At 41.7% G+C, this 18,783-nt stretch overlaps 1 protein-coding gene and 1 pseudogene across 1 annotated transcript in view; both read left to right on the top strand.

The window, feature by feature from the left end:
* CHST13 (carbohydrate (chondroitin 4) sulfotransferase 13) overlaps positions 1–11,265 on the top strand; it is a 36,741-nt gene extending 25,476 nt beyond the window's left edge. The window contains exon 3 of the mRNA XM_006895198.1: positions 10,423–11,265. Coding sequence (XP_006895260.1) covers positions 10,423–11,265 — 843 coding nt within the window. The remainder of the gene's footprint in view (positions 1–10,422) is intronic.
* A 3,126-nt stretch (positions 11,266–14,391) lies between these two features.
* LOC102845080 lies at positions 14,392–16,833 on the top strand (annotated as a pseudogene).
* Positions 16,834–18,783: the final 1,950 nt, after the last annotated feature.

Raw genomic sequence — 18,783 nt, 5'->3', positions numbered from 1 at the left:
CTTCCAGTCAGTTGGCCAAGTTGTTGTTCTCCAGATTTCTTGGCACAACTTGGTGAGCACATCCAGGGCAGCATCTGTTAGCTGAAATATGTCAACTGGTATACCATCTATTCCGCGGGCCTTATTTTTTGCTATTTCCTTCAAAGCAGCTTGAACTTCTGCCTTCATCACCATAGGCTCTTGCTCAGATGGTATTACCAAATGTTGGTACCCAGTTGGTAGACTGTCTTTTCACCCTGCTAGAAAAAGTCTTTGATGCCACATGGATTTAATCTTTAGAAGGTCCTGTTCATCAATTTTATCCTCTTCAGATTGTGCATTTCTGGCTGTATTTGAAAGTATCTTTATACCAAGCGTCTAAAGTTGATCCAAGATGATTTAATTTTTTAAATAGAAGACTTTTTAAGATTCTGCAATCAAACCCATGTAGATAAAACCTTACATATTTAATAGTGCATTACCCCTGTACAAATGGGGGAAAATTAAGTTTAACATTTCTAGACCCCTATGGCTATTAATTTCTGTACAATTCCAACTCAACATAGTACCACTGGAATACTTTCTCCAAAGTTGACAGCACAGCTAAAGTTTCCAAATATTCAAATTATATATATACATATATTATCGTAGGAGTATGCAATGAGGGGTGCAGAGTGGATTATGTTTTGGGGTAGGAGGGGGGGTTTGGGGAGGTGCGGGGGGGGGATTGGGTACCAATGAGGGAGTTTTTCTTTTGCTTTTCAAGGAGAGGAGCAAATGGGGGGGGAGGGGTTTGTGCGGGGAGAAGGGTGCAACAATGAATGAATGGAATCCCAAAATCTCTGTAGATGTTCATTGAAATGAAAAATAAACAACATAAATTTAAAAAAAAAAGACTAATCACAGTGCATATGCATCAATAGCAGCAACAGCTTTCCCATGTTTTGCAGTCACTGGAACAAAAATAGTAGAGATATTCAGTGCTCTCCATTTTTAAAAAAGTACTAAACCAAACCACAGGAAACAGCAAACTTCTGTGACTGTTGTGGTATCTGGCACTGTTTGTCTTTTTTTAAACTTCTCAATCATCATCTGAAAAGAAAACATTCTAGAATAATATCATTTAAAACACAACTCTGATACAGAACAGTCACTGTTACATATCATAAAGCAGACACAGGCACAAGATATTTTACATTCTCAGAGGTATGATACAGTAGATCCTACATCTACATCTAAAGGATACAATTAAAAAGGCATTATTTAAGATTTGTTTCTTCTTTTCCTGTAGGGAAAGGGTGGTGTGACATAGCTCTGGTACAGAAATGCACTTTTTAGATAGGATTTCCTTTCATTAATGGCACAGTTCTAAGTACTCATTACGCTTCATGAATATCAGCTAAAAACCATTTGTATATTCATACACATCTCACTGGTTATCCTTCTGTTTTTACAATAATGGACTTAGAGTATTTGTTCTTATGTGCCTTGTTAGTTCACTCAGCATAATGCTCTCTAGCCTCTCTCAAGTTTTATGGTATTTTTCAAAATTGTTGCTCCTCAGTGCTGCATAGTATTTTATCATGTGACTATACCATAGTTTTTCAATCCAGTCATTTGCTGATGGATATTTCAGCTGTTTCCATGTTCTTGCTATTATGAATAATGCTGCTTTGAACCTCTGTGTAGTACACATCTCTGTTTGCATTTCAGTTCTGTTTTCCCTGGGATATATTCCTAGCAGTGGATTAGCTGGGTCATATGGATGTCTATGTTCAGCTTTTTAAGAAAACATCAAACTGCCTTCCAGAGTGGTTGTACCATTTTACAATCCCACTAACAGTGTATGAGAGTTCTATTCTTGTCACACCCTCTCCAACATTTATTACTTGCTGGTCTGTCAAAGTTTGGCACTGCTACTGGAAGTCATGACTTCTTATGCATTCTACTATCCTTTTTGTCTTGACTGGTGTGTTTAAACCATCCACGTTCAGTGAAACTATCAACAAATAGGCTTTTATGCCACTTATTTTTCTGCATTTGTTTTTGTGGTATTTCTGATTTCTTTGTTCAACCTACTTTTCTATGCTGAGATAATTTTTGTTAATGGCTTTTCTTATTTCTTTCATCACATCAACATTTTGCTCTTAGTTATTTTTCTCCTTTTAATTTAGATGAGAAAGTTTCCTAATTTTCTTTGAAGTTTCCAAGTAATGTGCTATTTTATTCCTAAGACTAAAGCAATTCAGTTTTATCTTCAAAATACCTTGCCTCCTCTCCATGTGGAAGTTCTGTAATTACACTGCTCATTTCCTCTTCTTTGTAGTTATCATCACAAACTGATGCTTATGGCTTCCTATTTTAGTCTGGTAACTTAATGTTACTTTATGTGTTTCTCTGTCTGGGTCAGTTCCTGAACGTTGTCATGGATGTTTACTTCTGGGAGCTGTCTGTCTTTATGGGTAATCTATGTAATGAATTCATTTTAGTATTTCTTTTAAGGTTGACCTAATTGTCACAAATTTCCTTTCCTTCTCCTTATCTGAAAATGTTTTCATTTCATTGCCATATCTGTGGGACCATACTTTGCTGCATATATTAATTCTTCTACTGAGATAACTTGTGGGTTGCTGTGACTATGCCACCAACCAGTGTGTCAAATGCCAGAAGGGTCAACACAGTGGACAGGTTTCAGTAGAGTTTCCATATTAAGACGGACTAAGAAGAAGAATTGGCCATTCAAATCTTTTTTTTTTTTTCGGCCATTCAAATCTTAAATAGCCAGACTCTGAAAACCTATGAACAACAAAGGAACATGAAGAGTTCTCGTATTAGAGGCAGACCTCAGATTGAAGTCAATCAAAATGAGAGTGCAAGGGAGAAACTGCAAATATCCTTTAATAACTGGAACATGGGATATACAAAATATCAAAGCTGGAAACCTAGAAGTTATGAAATTCAGATAAAAATGGAACACATGTCTATCAACATTTTAGGCATTTGTCAGATGGACTGGGACTGGCCACTCTGAATCAGACAATCACATGGTATACTACACCAAAATGAAAAACAGAAAAAGAATGGTATTGTATTCATGGCTAAAAAAGATAATTTGAAGTTCTATCCAGAAGTACAATGTTGTCAGTGACAGGATATTATATATATGTATACATATAAGACCAGTTACTAAAATTGTTATTGTAATATATTGTAGTAAATGCATTGACAGCTAAAGCCAAAGAGGAGGAAATGGAAGATTTTAATCAAATTTTGCTGCCCGAAATTGCTCAATTGATTAAGATGCTTCAATGATAATTAGTGACTGAAATGCAAAAGTTTGAAACAATGAAGAAGGAATGGTAGTCAAAGGTAAAGATTTGGTGACAAAAATGAGGTAAAAAATAGAATGAACAAATTTTGTACATTCAATTATTTATTCATTGTAAATACCTTTTTAAAAAACACTAATGGTGACTTTACACATAGACCTCACCTGATAGACTGCATAGGAATTACCCTGACTATATCTGTGGGAGAAAGTATTGGAGAAGCTCTCTATCAGCAGTCAAAACCAGGCCAGGCGTTGACTGTAGAATAGACCGTGGATTACTCATGTGCAAGTTCAAACTGAGTCTGAGAAAATTAAAACAAGTCCATAACACTAAAATATCATCTTGAGTCTATACCACACGAATTTAAAGATCATTTTAAAAACAGGTTTGAAGCACTGAAGACCAGATGAGTTGTGGGATGACATCAATGGTATGTATCATCCATGAAGAAATAAAAAAAAATTTTAAGGTAATTTTAAAGACAGAGGAGAAAGAAAAAACCAAAATGGATTTCAGAAGAGACTCTGAAAATTGTACTGGAGTGTCAATACAAAGGGAAGAAATGTTGAAGTAAAAGAGCTGAACAGCTCGAGAAGACAAAGCAAAGCATTATAACGGAATGTGCAGAGAGCTGTAACTGGGAGAATAAAAAGGGATGAACTCACTCAATACTTCTCAAGAAGAAAAAAAATGAACTCAAATTCAAGCTTCAAGTTGTGATACTGCAAGATGCTATGGACAAAATCCTGAATGGCCCAAGAAGCATGAAAGGAAGATCGAGGTAATACACAGAATTACTATACCAAAAAGAATTGGCCAACACTTAAATATTTCAGGAATTACCATAAAATCAAGAGCCAGTGGTAATGAAGGAATAAGTTCAAGCTGCACTAAAGGCATTAGCAAAATATAAGGCCCCAGGAATCAATGCAATTCCAACAAACATGTTTGAACTATTGAGATGCAGCCCTGGTCATGTTCAGCAGCCTATTCCAGGAAAGCTTGGATGGATGCTTGGGTGACTGACTCGAAGAGATCCATATTTATTCCTAGTCCCAAGAAAGGTGATCCAACAGAATGTGGAAAAGCAGTATCCTTAATATGGCTGAAGATCATCCAAAAATGGCTAGAAAAGTATAGAGAACTCTCCAAAGTTCAAGCTGAGTTTGGAAGAAGCTATGGCACCAGGGACATCATTGTTAATGTTAGATGGATCCTGGCTGAGAGTAGAGAATACCAGAAGGATGCCTATTTGTGCTTTACTGACAAGGTAAAGGCATTAGATTGTGTGGATCAAAACAAATTATGGCTAACATTGAGAAGAATGGAAATCCCAGGACACTAAATTGCACTTAAGAAAATCTATACCTAGACCAAGAGGCTTTTGTGCAAACAAAGCAAGAGAACACTACATGGTTTAAAATGTAAAAGGTAAAATAAAATGTAAAAGGGAGTGTATCAGGGTTGTATTCTGTCTCCATACCTACTCAATATGTATGATGAGCAGATTATTTGAGAATTTGGACTCTGTGAAGAAGAATGTGGAATCAGGATCAGAGGGAGACTCATCACCAACCTGCATTATGCAGATGACACAACCCTGCTTGCTGAAAGTGAGGAGGACTTGAATAGCTTTCTGCAGAAGATCAAAGGCTACAATCTTTAATATGATTATAGCAAGACAACAAAAATCCTCACTACTGGACCAATAGGTAACATCATGATAGATGCAGAAGGACTGAAACTATTACTGACTTAATCTTATTTGGATCCACATCAATACTGGCAGGCAGATCAGATATATTGCACTGGGAGCATCTGCAGTCAGAAACCTTTCAAAATTATTAAGAAGCAGTGATATCAATTTTAAGACTAAAATGCACCTGATTCAGGCCATCATAGTCTTTTCAATATCTTGCTATGCTGCTGAGAACTGGACAATGAAAAAGGATAACACAATAATTATTGATGCCTTGGAGCTATGGCATTGGAGAACAGAACTGAACAGCCTATGCCAAAAGAACAGTTATTTCTTGGAGAACATGCAACCAGAGTACTCCTTGGAGGCAGGGATGACAAGGCTTCATCTCACATACTTTGGGTATGTTGCTAGGAGAGGCTACTCCTTGGAAAGAAACATTATATCATGCTCAGAAAGGTGGAGAGTCAGTGAAAAAGAATACCTTCAACCAGATGGATTGACACAATGCCTGCAGCAATAAGCTCCAGGATGTCTGAGATGATGAAGATGGCACAGGAAAGGACAGAGTTTAGATCTGTTGTTCATAGGGTCTCTATGAATTGTACTCGATTTGACAGCACTCAACAACAACAACATAATTCTTGGTTGACAATTGTTTTGTTTCAGATTTTTGTTTACTTAATCTCAGTATTTTCTTGTCTGCATGATTTCTGCTTGAGAAATAGAGCTTAGTCTTAATGTTCCTCTTTTGTAAAGAACTCTTCATTTTCTTGCTTTCAGTATTCTTTATTTGTCTAAGATTTGGGAAAATTTGTGATTATACCTTGGTGTTCATCATTTGGAGTCTATTTTATTTGACCTCTTATTTAGCTTCTTGAATCCATATTTTCTCATTTTTTTAAATATTTGGGAAGTTTCTTCTAGCAAATTTTCAACAATTTTCCAGGATCATCATCTATGTCTAGGATCTTTCGAGTTTTGTTTTATTTTTTCATCTCTAACATATTAATTTAATCTTAATACTCTTTCTCTCTCTTTTTTATTATTATTAATTTTAATGAAAGTTTACATAGACTTTGGATTTCCATTCATTCCTTGTTGCATTTTTCTCCCTGTCCACCCCTCCCCTCCCCCAGTTCTCTCTTCTCTTTGAAAAGTAAAAGAAAAATTATTTCATTGTTATATAATCCCTCTCCCCCACTCCACTATGCAGCCTTCATTCTGGACTCTTGTCATGACAATAATACCTAATCATATATCACTCTTAAACAGTTCTCTCCCTCATCTGTTTTAATGCTGTATGTATTATTTATTCCCTCTTTCTCAGTCTCCCCCAAACCCCTATTTTAGTTCCGTTTTACAGCAGTGGCACTATGCAGTATTTGTCCTTTTGTGACTGAGACATTTCACTCAGCATAATGTCCTCCAGAGTCATCCATTTTGTGTAATATTTCATAAGTTCTTTGTTCTTTAATGCAGCGTAGTATTCCATTGTGTGAATATGCCAAAGCTTCTCTATCCACTCATTTGTTGATGGGCACTTAGGTTGTTTTCAACTCTTTGCTACTGGGAATAAAGCTGCAACATACATGGGTGTGCATATATCTGCTTGGGTGGCAGTTATGGTTTCTTTAGGGTATATTCCCATTAGTGGAACTACCAGGTCAAATGGTATTTCTATTTGCAACCTTTTGGAAAAGCGCCATACACCCTTCCATAGTGGTTGCACCATTTTACACTCCCACCAACAGTGAATAAGGGTTCCATTTTCTCTGCAACCTCGCCAACATTTGATGTTTGCTGTTCTGTTAAATTTTGCTAATCTTACTGGGGTGAGATGATCTCTCATAGTTGTTTGGAGCTCTGGTTTTTGGTGTCTTGCTGAAGAGCCTCTGGATTTAGTGAGACATCCTACTGGAAGTCTAATTTAATAAGCACGGTACCCATTTAAAGTCACTCTCTACTTTCCTTATTCTCTCTCAGTCCCAAGCAATAACTAAGCTACTTTCTATCCCTTTAGATTTGCCTACACTGGACATTTCATCTAAATGGAATAATAAAATATGTGCCTTTCACTTACAACACTGTTTTCAAAGCTCATCTATGTACATAACACAGGTACACACTATATATGTATATATACATTCATTTACCAAATGGTGGACCTTTGGGTTATTTATTTCCTTGAGATTTTATTAATAATATTGATGTGTGTATCTAGGACAGAAATTGTTGGGTCATACGGTAACTCTTTAATTAATGATGCTCAGAAATTACCATCATTAGATTACATCTCAACATAAAGAAAAATTTGCCCAACTGAATTAATAAGCTTCATCATGATAGATGTTTGAAGTTGTCAAGGATTTCATTTGACTTGGATCTACAATCAAAATACATGAAGCAGTAGTCAAGAAATCAAACTATGAATTGTTGTTCGTTGCTGTTTTGTGCCATCCAGTCGCTTGTGATTCATTGCAACCCTATGTACAAGAGCTACTCTGAACTCTCTGCTCTATCCTGTGCCAATCTTATTATCTCTGACACACTTACTCCCATTACCTCAGTCACTGAATCAATCCAACTCACTGAGGGTCTTTCTCTCTTAGTGTCCTTCCATCCTCCCAAACATGATGTCCCTCTCTAAGGGACTGGTCATTCCTTGCAACATGCCCCAAATACATCAGAAGATAAAGCTTCAGAAATCTTGCCTCTAAGGAGCAGCCTGGTTTTACCCTCTCTCGGACAAGGACAAACCAGTTTGTCCATGGAATAGTCAACATTCTTCTCCAGCACCACAGCTTAAAGGCATCAATTATCCTTCTCTTTTCCCTATTTACTGTTCAGCTTTCTTATGCATAGCAAGGAATTGTGAAGTAATGACCTGGATCAGGTGCACATTAATCTCCAGACTGACATCGTTACTCTTCAGTATTCTGGAAATGTCTCTGACAGCAGACTTCCCCAATGCAATTTGTCTTTTTATTTCCTTACTGCTGGTACAAAGAATGTTTATTGTGGAACCAAGCAAATGGAAGCTATTAACAATCTCAACCTCTTCACTGTCTATCATGATGCTATCAATCAGCCTAGTGGTGAGAATCTTTGTTTTCTTGATGTTGAGCTTTAGTCTATATTGAAGGTTTCAGTCCTTGCTCGACCTTCTACAGCAGGCACTTCAGGGTCCTCCTCAGTTTCAGCAAGTAAGGTGTCATCTGGCAAATCTGCTACTAAGGATTCTTTAAAATTTCATTTGTTTCCTATGTATGTGAAAATTTGAAAATGTGTAAGGAAGAATGAAGAAGTGATGTCTCTGAAATGTGGTATTGGCAAAGAGCACTGTGTATACACAAACTGCCAAAATAAGAAAAATCGTGCTAGAAAAAATGTAGACAGGGTGATCCTTAGAAGCAAGAATGGAAAAACTCCTTCTTAAATACTTTGGCCATATTATCAGCAGGAACTGGTCCATGGAGAGGGTATCATGCTTAGAAAAGTAGAAGGTCAGTGAAAGAGAGGACGACCCTCAACAAGGTGGCTGTCACAGTGACTACAAGAATGGTTAAGCACAGGAGAGTGTGTGAGGATGGCACAGAGTCCAGCAGGGTTGAACTGTTGTATGCAGGGCTGGTGTGAGGTGCAGCCAAACTGAAGCACCCACCAATAGTGGTAACTCTAAAGCTGCAGACTTTTCCACAGCAGCTCCATGATTTTACTTTACCACCAGCACTGTATGAAGGTGCCAGTTTTCCCATAGCTTTCCCAACACTTGTGACTGTCTGTCTTTATTATGTCTTGAAGACTTTTAATGCAGTTTTGAGAATTCTTAGGGTGGAAACTATGAAGTAGGGAAGGGGGAAGCTACAGGGTCACTCTTAGATATGGAGTCCCTTGTGAGAAGGGACTGGATGGCATGGCCTGGGCCTCTGCTTGATTGAGGCAGGCTAGGTGGCTCCCTTTCTAATGGGGCCTAATTTATAGCATTGTAACATGCTTAGTAGGCCTGGACACAAGGCTCACTCACTCACTCATTGTTGAGTCATGCTTAATTCAGAGATGACCCTCCAGCAGATTTTCAGAGGCTGTAAACCACAGGGGAGGAGATTTTCCAGTGCTCCCTGAGAGCAGCTGGTGCATCTGAACTACCTGCTTTGGGATTGGCAGTACAACTCCTTCTCCACTAGGATACATAACAGTTACTATTTTTCAGAGGCAAGACATGCCCAGACCCTGAGATTAAATTCTGTTAGAGGTGAAGTGCGAAACTGAGAGCTAAAGGAACATTCCAGTTTATAAATATGGGATTAGTGGTGGCCTAGTGGCAAGAAGCTGCCCTGCAATCCCAAAGGCACACAGTTCGAGGTCACCAGCTGCTTGGGGGATGGCGAGAGGGAAGGATGGGCAATCTCCTCTTGTACAATTAACTGCCTCTGAAAACCCACTGGAGAGTCAGCAGTAGGTCGGTTCCAACTCGACAGTCCCCAACAACAATGTTATTATTGATAAAAACATAACTGGACAGCCTGCAAGAGGCTACAAAGCTGTGGTGACTGTCTGAGCTCTAATATGGAAAAGACCTGGTGCAGCTAACAAAAAGGTCATGCCTGGAATCAACTACCCCTTCTGTGGGAGAAAGAACAGACATTGAGACAGAAAGACAGATAAAAAAATATATATATAGTTTATAGCTTTGTAAACCCTATAGGGTAGTTCTACTTTGTCCTATAGGATCATGATGACTCAGGATCTACTGAACCGCAAAGAGTTTGTGGGTTGGTTTGTTTTTGGTTGTTTTGTTGTTGCTGGTGTTTAATTTAAATGGTATTAAGAGGTCTGGTAGTTTAGTCCATAGGAACTGCAATGCTAACCCAAAGGCAGAGCCTCTCTGGCAGCTCAGGGTTAGAATTACATGAAAACATTTACCCTAGAAATACACAAGTTTCTTTTCTAACTAAAAACACTCTGCAGAAGAGAGATGGGAAGTCTCCTACCCAACACCTGCTGGGGTTTTGCATCGGCTATTAGTCAGTTACAACTATGACACTGAAGCTTTTATCAGTTTTTATCTGGTTATAAAGTTCCTGTTCATGCACATTATCCCCCTTTAAGTCACCGGACAGCATATAAGGTCTTTCCTTCTTTCTTCTGGATCATGACCTCACAGGCCGGATGAACTGACAATGATCAACATCCATCAACATGCCTCGGTGAGGTCGGATTAATATCCACTTCCACCTTCTCCAGACCCACTTGCGGCCTAATTTAACCCTAAAACCCAAACTACAGAGGTTGTGCCCAGTCTATGGCTGGGAGCCCCAGGGTACCAGGGTAGGCTGAGACTATGCTAGGACTGGCCTCATAGGGTGTGGGACAGGCAACCTTAACTAACTTGCCCATTGTCGCCCTCAGGGCCCTCATTCCCAGCTGGCTGAGCTGCACCGAAGGCGACGTGACTTGCTGCGCAGCACCTGCCAGCAGCACACGCGGCGCCAGCGCCTGCTGCAGCCTGAGGACCTGCGGCACGTGCTGGTGGATGACGCGCATGGCCTGCTCTACTGCTACGTGCCCAAGGTGGCGTGCACCAACTGGAAACGCGTTCTGCTGACTCTGAGCGGCCGAGCCGGCAGCGACCCCCAGGCCATCCCCGCGCACGAAGCGCATGCGCCGGGCCGCCTGCCCTCCCTGGCCGACTTCAGCCCCGCGGAGGTAAACCGACGCCTGCGCGCCTATCTCACCTTCCTCTTTGTGCGGGAGCCCTTCGAGCGGCTGGCGTCGGCCTACCGCAACAAGTTCACACAGCCTTATCACGCGGCCTTCCAGCGGCGCTTCGGCACGCAGATCGTGCGCCGCCTGCGGCCTGGGGCGCGCCCGGACGCGCTGGCCGGCGGCCACGACGTGAGCTTTGCAGAGTTCCTGGCCTACCTCTTGGACCCGCGCACGCGCCGACAGGAACCCTTCAACGAGCACTGGGAGCGCGCCCACGCGCTCTGCCACCCGTGCCTTCTGCGCTACGACGTGGTGGGCAAGTTCGAGACCCTGGCTGAGGACGCAGCTTTTATTCTGGGCCTGGTGGGCGCTCCGGGCTTACATTTCCCAGCGCCGCCCAGGAAGGCCAGGTCAGCATCTGCACGAGACCCCACCCGCCTCTTTCAGGACATCAGCCCTTTCTATCTGCAACGCCTTTTCGACCTCTACAAAATGGACTTCCTGCTCTTCAACTACTCCGCTCCCTCCTACCTGCGGCTGCACTAAGCTACCAGGGATTATGACCCAGCCTGGCTGGAGGCTCAACTGGTCAGAGAAGGTACATTTCTGGCCAATGTCACATGCAGTTGATCTTTCCGACCGGGGATTCCAACTTTGAGAATTACAGCGCTGGCCCCACCAGGGCCAGTCTCACACCTGGGTGGATCTAGGTGTAGCTGACTTTATGACAGTGTGTTGGTGACTGGCTTGTCTGTACCAATTGGAGTGCACGTCCCCACTACGTTTGAGAGGAACAGTTCCATACCAAGCTTTTCGGTTGTGCAAGGTCAATTCTTATCTGCTCCGGGCACAACACTAAGGCCTGGCTGAGTGTGGCGGCCCATTTTGGCCCCTGCGCCCACCTCTTTTTCCCTCCCAGGGGCAGTGTGAGCCAAAGAGAGATATTGTCCCTTGAGTGGACTATCCCCTAGACTGGGCTGATCGAGGAGCCAGCAGCCCTTCACAGAGAAGCCTTCCTATGCCCATGGCTGTCCCAATCTCGGCCGACTCCACCTTGAGTTCTGTTCTAGGTAATGGGTTGCCCATGTGTGCAGCAAAGCCCATTGTGCAATATCACAGTAGGTTCTATGGGACCTGGCTGAGCCCAGGTGGTCATATTTGTGAAATAAATACACAATTACTTCCTGACTTTGTGAGTTTCTCTCCTTTTTGTGCCATCTTGGACAATCTCTGAGCTTCTGTTTCCCCTACTATGAAATGGCTCGATATCCTTGGGGTGGTTATGAAGATCTAATGAAAAGATGGATCACCTGCACGGTAGCCTGAAGAGGTGATGGCTGGTACAGGGACTGTGTGTGTGGGGTGGATGGACCATGTGAGGGCAAGAAATTCTGGCTCCAGAGGCCCTAGTGACAACCTGGAGAAAATGGAATCTCAATGTCAGAGAAGCTAGCCAGGTCGGATGCTTTGTGCTGCCTCCCCAACTGTTCTCTCTCTCTCTCTCTCTCTGTAAACTTGTCAGAAGTTTGCAAAGAAGGACAGAGTGTGCCTCAGTTTTTGCATGAATTAAAATCTCTTTGTAAGCCTTCATGCAAATACAAAATAATTTAAAAAATGAAAAGCAGAAACAACACCAAAGAGAAGTAGCTGAGCAAGTCTGAGGTCAACTCTGAGCATTGGGGACAAGTGACCTAGTCACGCTGTCGTGCTGGCCTGTGAGTACCCAGCCAGCCTGGAAGCTCAAGCACGAAGACACACACACACACACACACACACACACCCGAGACTTACTCATGCCCTAGTCCTCTGTTCTGAATGGATCATTATGAATCACGAACACACACACACACACACACACACCCCAGAGACTCATGCCCTAGTCCTCTGCTCTGAATGGACACACACACACACCGGAGACTTACTCATGCCCTAGTCCTCTGCTCTGAATGGACGGATACACACACACCCCAGAGACTTACTCATACCCTACCTGGGTGGGGCTTCTGCAGCTGAGTTGCCTGAGACCTCGTCACTGCCTAAATGCCTTTCCCTGACCACAGAGTTACAAGAAACTTGGAATCCTTGGGACCCTTGGGGCCCAGTGCTGAATTAAGATTGAGGAGCCTGGGGGCCCAGTGACAGCCAAATAAATCTGTCTCTGTCTCTCTTTCACACACACACACACACACACACACACACACACACTCCCCTGGGTTTCCATCTCTGAGCACCCTGGCCTCACACACTCTCTCAGGTGCTCACACTGTTAGGTAGTCCTGCAGGTTCAGCTGTTAGCACACTCACTCAGACCACTCAGAATTTTGTTCCAGACTCACTATCCCCCCACTCCTCTTCTCTGTGTTCTGGGCTCACTTGTCCCACGTTCTCAGAGATGGCCTATCAGCTGTTGTAACACACAGATGTCACATTCAGGTGCATCACAATTCTTTATATCCTCTAACTTGGTTTTCATTGCCTGCTGTCATCTCTCAGTTCCACCTGCATTCACACACTTGCCCTATGCAGTGCACGCATCTGGGTGGGAAGCAGAGATCCAGCTCTGAGTCAAGGTCCTGTGCACGCAGACCTGGAGGTGCTCCTAAGCAAGGCCATCCATGATACCCATCACATGCAGGCAGTTCTGGCCACGGCATCTGCTCAGAGGCCCTGCTGCCTCTCCTCGGGCAATGCTGTCTTCCCTGGTTTCCTCTCAGATTGTCACCAGATGTCTCTGACCTCATATATCATAGGATAAATGCTCTGGGCTGAGTTGGACACACAAAGCTAAACATGAGGAGAGGCACCTCAAGCTGACTCTGAAATTAGCACACCTTTCAGGCTCTGATGTTAACATGTTACCAACCGAAAAGACAGTGGTTTGAATCCACCACCTGCTCTGCAGGTGAAGGATGTGAAGTCTCCTCCTGTAGAAGAGCTACTGCATTAGGAGCCCAGTAGAAGGTCACTGTGAGTTCGAAGCAACTCAGTAGCAGTGCATTTCAAAGGATGACATTCGGATGGCCAACAGACACATGAAGAATGCTCCAAATCACTGGCAATAAGAGAGATGCAAATCAAAACCAAAATGAGATACCATCTCACCCCAGTAGCAGTGACAAAGTTTAATAGGACAGCAAGTAATAAATGTTGGAGAGGTTGTGGAGAGATAGGAACTATCATACACTGTTGATGGGATTGTAAAATAGTACAGTCACTCTGGAAGGCAGTTTGACGCTTCCTCAAAGAGCTGAATATAGAAATTCCATATATCCAGCTATACCACTGCTAGGAATATACCCCAAGGAAATGAGAACTGAGCACAAATGGAGATTTATATACCAATGTTCATAGTAGCATTCATTATTCACCATTACAAGAACACGAAAACAGCCCAAATATCCAACCACATGTGACTGGATTGAGAAATTGTAGTACATGCATATGATGGAAAACTATGCAGCATGCAGGAGCAATGATTTAGAAAATTACTACACAACTTGTGAGCAACTGGAGAGCATTATGTTGCATGAACTAACTCAGCCTCATAAGGATGAATACTGCATAAGAGCATTATTATAGAAATAGAAAACTAGTAAAATGTGTATGAAGAACAAAGTGAGGGGGAGGGTGGGAGGAGAAGGGTAAGGCAGGGGAAAATCATAGGGTTCCACAATGTGGTGAGTAAAGAGAAGGATGGGTCAAAGAAATAGAAAAGATCCCAAGGGGATCTGGAAAGACAGGGTGATGATGGACATTGTTCAATGATGATTAATTTTATAAAATATTATAAATGGGAATGATTGTATAAAACACAGTATGAATGAAAGATAGTGTGAAACACAATGCATATGAACTTTGTAAGCAAACCAGTGTTGTTCTTATGTGCTGTCTACTCTCCTGTTACTCATAGCAACACTATGTACAGCAGTTCTGAATCCTGCCCTGAGCCAGCCTCACTAATTCTGACACACCAACCCCTATTTCCCCAGTTACTATATCAATTAATCTCATCTGGAGTCTTTGTCACCTGCGCTGTCCCCCCAGCCTTCTGAGCATGATGTCCTTCTCCAAGTACCGGTCTCTCCTGGCCATGTGCCTGAAATATGTGAGACGGAGCTTCAAAATCCTAACCTCCAAGGAGAAACTTGGTTTTACCCTGTACAAGACTGACCTATTTGTTTGCTTGGCAGTTCATGGTATGTTCAAGATTCTTCTCCAGCACCACAATTCAAAGGCATCAATTCTTCTGTCATCCTTAGTGTTTGTCCAGCTCTCTGATGCATAGCAAGTAATTGTGAAGACCATGGCCTAGATTATGCACACCTTAGTTTCTAGACTGACATTATTGTTTTCAATACTCTGGAGAAAACCTACTCAGCAGATTTTACGAATGCAATTCATTTTTTGATTTCCTGACTGCTGGAGCCAAGCAAGCTGTAATTGTTAATTACTTCAATCTCTTTTCCATCTATATGTTCCATATTATACAATTATATGCAAACATTTTTAAAGTGTTTTAACTTTTTAAAAATTTTATACTGATTTATTCACAGTTTGAATACATTGTTTTTCACACAGAACCTTTCCATTTCCTTAACACACCTTTATCAAATGATTAACACCCCCAAGCCCATCCTCACCCCTCTACTTCCACACTCCCCCCTTGTGTCCTCATAATCATTCTACAATAATTGTTTTATACTGTATTTTTCCTTATGGGACTGAGTTCACTCCGCATAATACTCTCCAGCCCTCCAAAGTTAGGTAGTCATTTACAAAATCATTGCGTCTGTGTGCTGCGTAATGTTCCATTGTATGAATGTACCACAACTTCTCAATCCATTCGTTTAAGGTTGGACATCTGGGCTGTTTCAATGTTTTTGCTGTAGTTAATAATGTTGCTATGAACATTAGGGGTACAAGTCTCCATTTACGCCTCAGTTTTCTTTTTCTCGGTATATTCCACGATCTCAGAGAAGAGTCTCATAACACAAGTTTATAAAATACTCCTGGGCCTAGTAGCAGCAGCGCAGGGTTCCTGAGGGGAGGTGCTCCTCGCGGTGGTGTTTCCTGAGGAGCAGCAGTTCTCACCACAGCTTCAGGGCGAGTCCGATTCGTATTTGACCTCGGAGATCTTTCTCATCTCGCTCGGCTGCGGGAAATCGGGCTGAAGCGACTGAGTCCATGATGAAGAAAACTTTAGAAACTGTTCTTTGGAGAGGAAAAAGAGAGAAAAGGAACAGTTTCATAAACTCTTTATTGGTGGCTTAAGCTTTGAAACCACAGAAGAAAGCTTGAGAAACTGCTACGAGCAATGGGGGAAACTTACAGACTGTGTGGTAATGAGGGATCCTGCAAGCAAAAGATCAAGAGGATTTGGTTTTGTAACTTTTTCTTCTATGGCTGAGGTTGATGATGCCATAGCTGCACGATCCCATTCTATTGATGGGTGAGTGGTTGAGCCAAAACGTGCTGTGGCAAGAGAGGAATCTGGAAAACTAGGGGCTCATGTGAAGAAGCTGTTTGTTGGTGGAATTAAAGAAGACACTGAGGAACATCACCTTAGAGATTATTTTGAAGAATATGGAAAAATTGATACCATTGAAATAATTACTGACAGGCAGTCTGGAAAGAAAAGAGGCTTTGTTATATTTGATGACCATGATCCTGTGGATAAAATTTTATTGCAGAAATACCACACCATCAATGGTCATAATGCAGAAGTAAGAAAGCCTTTGTCTAGACAAGAAATGCAGGAAGTCCAAAGTTCTAGGAGTGGAAGAGGAGGCAACTTCGGTTTTGGGGATTCCCGTGGTGGAGGAGGAAATTTTGAACCAGGACCAGGAAGTAACTTTGAAGGAGGGTCTGATGTCTATGGAAGAGGTCGTGGACTTGGAAACGGCTATAATGGGTATGGAGGAGGACCTGGAGGTGGCAATTTTGGAGGTAGCCCTGGTTATGGAGGAGGAAATGGTGGTGGAGGACCTGGATATGGCAACCAGGGTGAGGGCTACAGAGGTGGTTATGACAGCTATGGAGGAGGAACTGATGGAAGTGGAAATTACAATGATTTTGGCAATTATAGCCAGCAACCTTCTAACTATGGGCCAATAAAGTGTAGGAATTTTGGTGGTAGCAGGAACATGGGTGGACCATACGGTGGAGGAAATTATGGTCCAGGAGACAGTGGAGGAAGTGGGGTTTATGGAGGCAGGAGTCGATATTGAGCTTCTTCCTATTGCTATGGGCTTCACTGTATAAATAGGAGAGGATGAGAGCCCAGAAGTTACAGAACAGCTTCAGGTTATCGAAATAACAATGTTAAGGAAACTTATCTCAGTCATGCATAAATATGCAGTGATATGGTAGAAGACACCAGAGCAGATGCAGAGAGCCATTTTGTGAATGGATTGGATTATTTAATACACTACCTTACTATGGAGGAAGGATTGTAAAAAAAAAATGCCTTTGAGACAGTTTCTTAGCTTTTTAATCGTTGTTTCTTTCTAGTGGTCTTTGTAATAATGTAGAAGCATTCTTTATTTACTAATGTTAAATTTGTAAGTTCCAGGTGACATGTGGAACCTTTTTTAAGATTTTTCTCAAAGTTTTGAAAAGCTATTAGCCAGGATCGTGGTGTAGTAAGACATAACGTTTTCCTTTGAAAACTTTAAGTGCATGTGTAGAGTTAAGAAGCTGTTGTACATTTATGATTTAATAAAATAATTCTAAAGAAAGAAAAAAGAATACTCCTGGACCTCCACAAGAAAAAGGCTGATAACCCAGTTACAAAATGGACAAAAGACATGAAAGAATTTTTACAGAGGAAGACATTTGAATGGCCAACAGACATATGAAGAAATGCTCAAAATCACTGGCCATAAGAGAGATGTATATCAAACCTACAATGAGATACCATTCACTCCAGTAGCAGTGGCAAAGTTTGATAGGACAGCAAGTAATAAATGTTGGAGAGGATGTGGAGAGATAGGAGCTCTTATCCATTGTTGGTGGGATTGTAAAATGATATAATCACTCTAGAAGGCAGTTTGGCTCTTCTTCAAAAAGCTGAACACAGAAACTCCATATGACCCAGCTATTGTAATTTTTTTGCTGCTTTTTTTTATTAATTTCAATGAACATCTACAGAGATTTTGAACTTGCATTCATTCATTGTTGCACTTTTCTCCCTGCCCACCCCACCCCCACCCTCAGTTCACTCCTCTCCTTGAAAAGCAAAAGAAAAACTCCTTCATTGGTACACAATCCCCCCCCACCCTCACCCTGAGTATGCTCCACTCTGCCACCCTCACTCCTATGATAATCATAATGCCCTAGAATAGATTACTTTTAAATTATTCTCTCCCTCATCAGCTTCAATGCAGTAGACAATTTATCCAGTTTTTGTCAGTCTTACCCCCACCCTGATGTCAGCCTCATTCTACAACAGTGAGTGTCCTTTCGTGACTGAGATATTTCACTCAGTGTAATGTCCTCCAGGGTCACCCATTTTTAATAATACTGCATGAGTTCCTTGTTTTTCAATGCAGCATAATATTCCATTATGTGAATATACCACAGCTTCTCTATCCATTCGTTTTTGATGGGCACTTAGGTTGTATCCAACTCCTTGCTATTGTGAACAAAGCCGAGATAAACGTGGGTGTTCATGTATCTGTTTGGATGTTGTTTATGGTCTCTTTAGGGTATATGCCCAGTAGTGGAATTACTGGGTCAAAGAGGATCTCTATTTGCAACTTTTTGAGAAAGCACCACACCACTTTCCACAGTGGTTGCACCGTTTTACACTCCCACCAACAATGAATAAGGGTTCCAGTTTCTCCACAACCTCGCCAGTATTTGTTGCTTGCTGTTCTGTTAAATTTTGCTAGTCTTATTGGGGTGAGATGATATCTCATAGTTGTCTTGATTTGCATCTCTCTCAGAGCTAGTCATTTTGAACATTTCTTCATGTGCTTGTTGGCCATCTGAATGTCTTCTTTGGTGAAGTGTCTGTTCATATCCTGTGCCCATTTTTCAATTGGATTATTTACCTTTATCTTG

The sequence above is a fragment of the Elephantulus edwardii genome, unplaced genomic scaffold (genome assembly GCF_000299155.1).
Source record: "Elephantulus edwardii isolate Elephantulus edwardi_28Jun2011 unplaced genomic scaffold, EleEdw1.0 scaffold00161, whole genome shotgun sequence".
NCBI lineage: Eukaryota > Metazoa > Chordata > Mammalia > Macroscelidea > Macroscelididae > Elephantulus > Elephantulus edwardii.
Note: the sequence above shows the minus strand (reverse complement) of the source record. Positions and strands in the feature narration are given on the sequence as shown.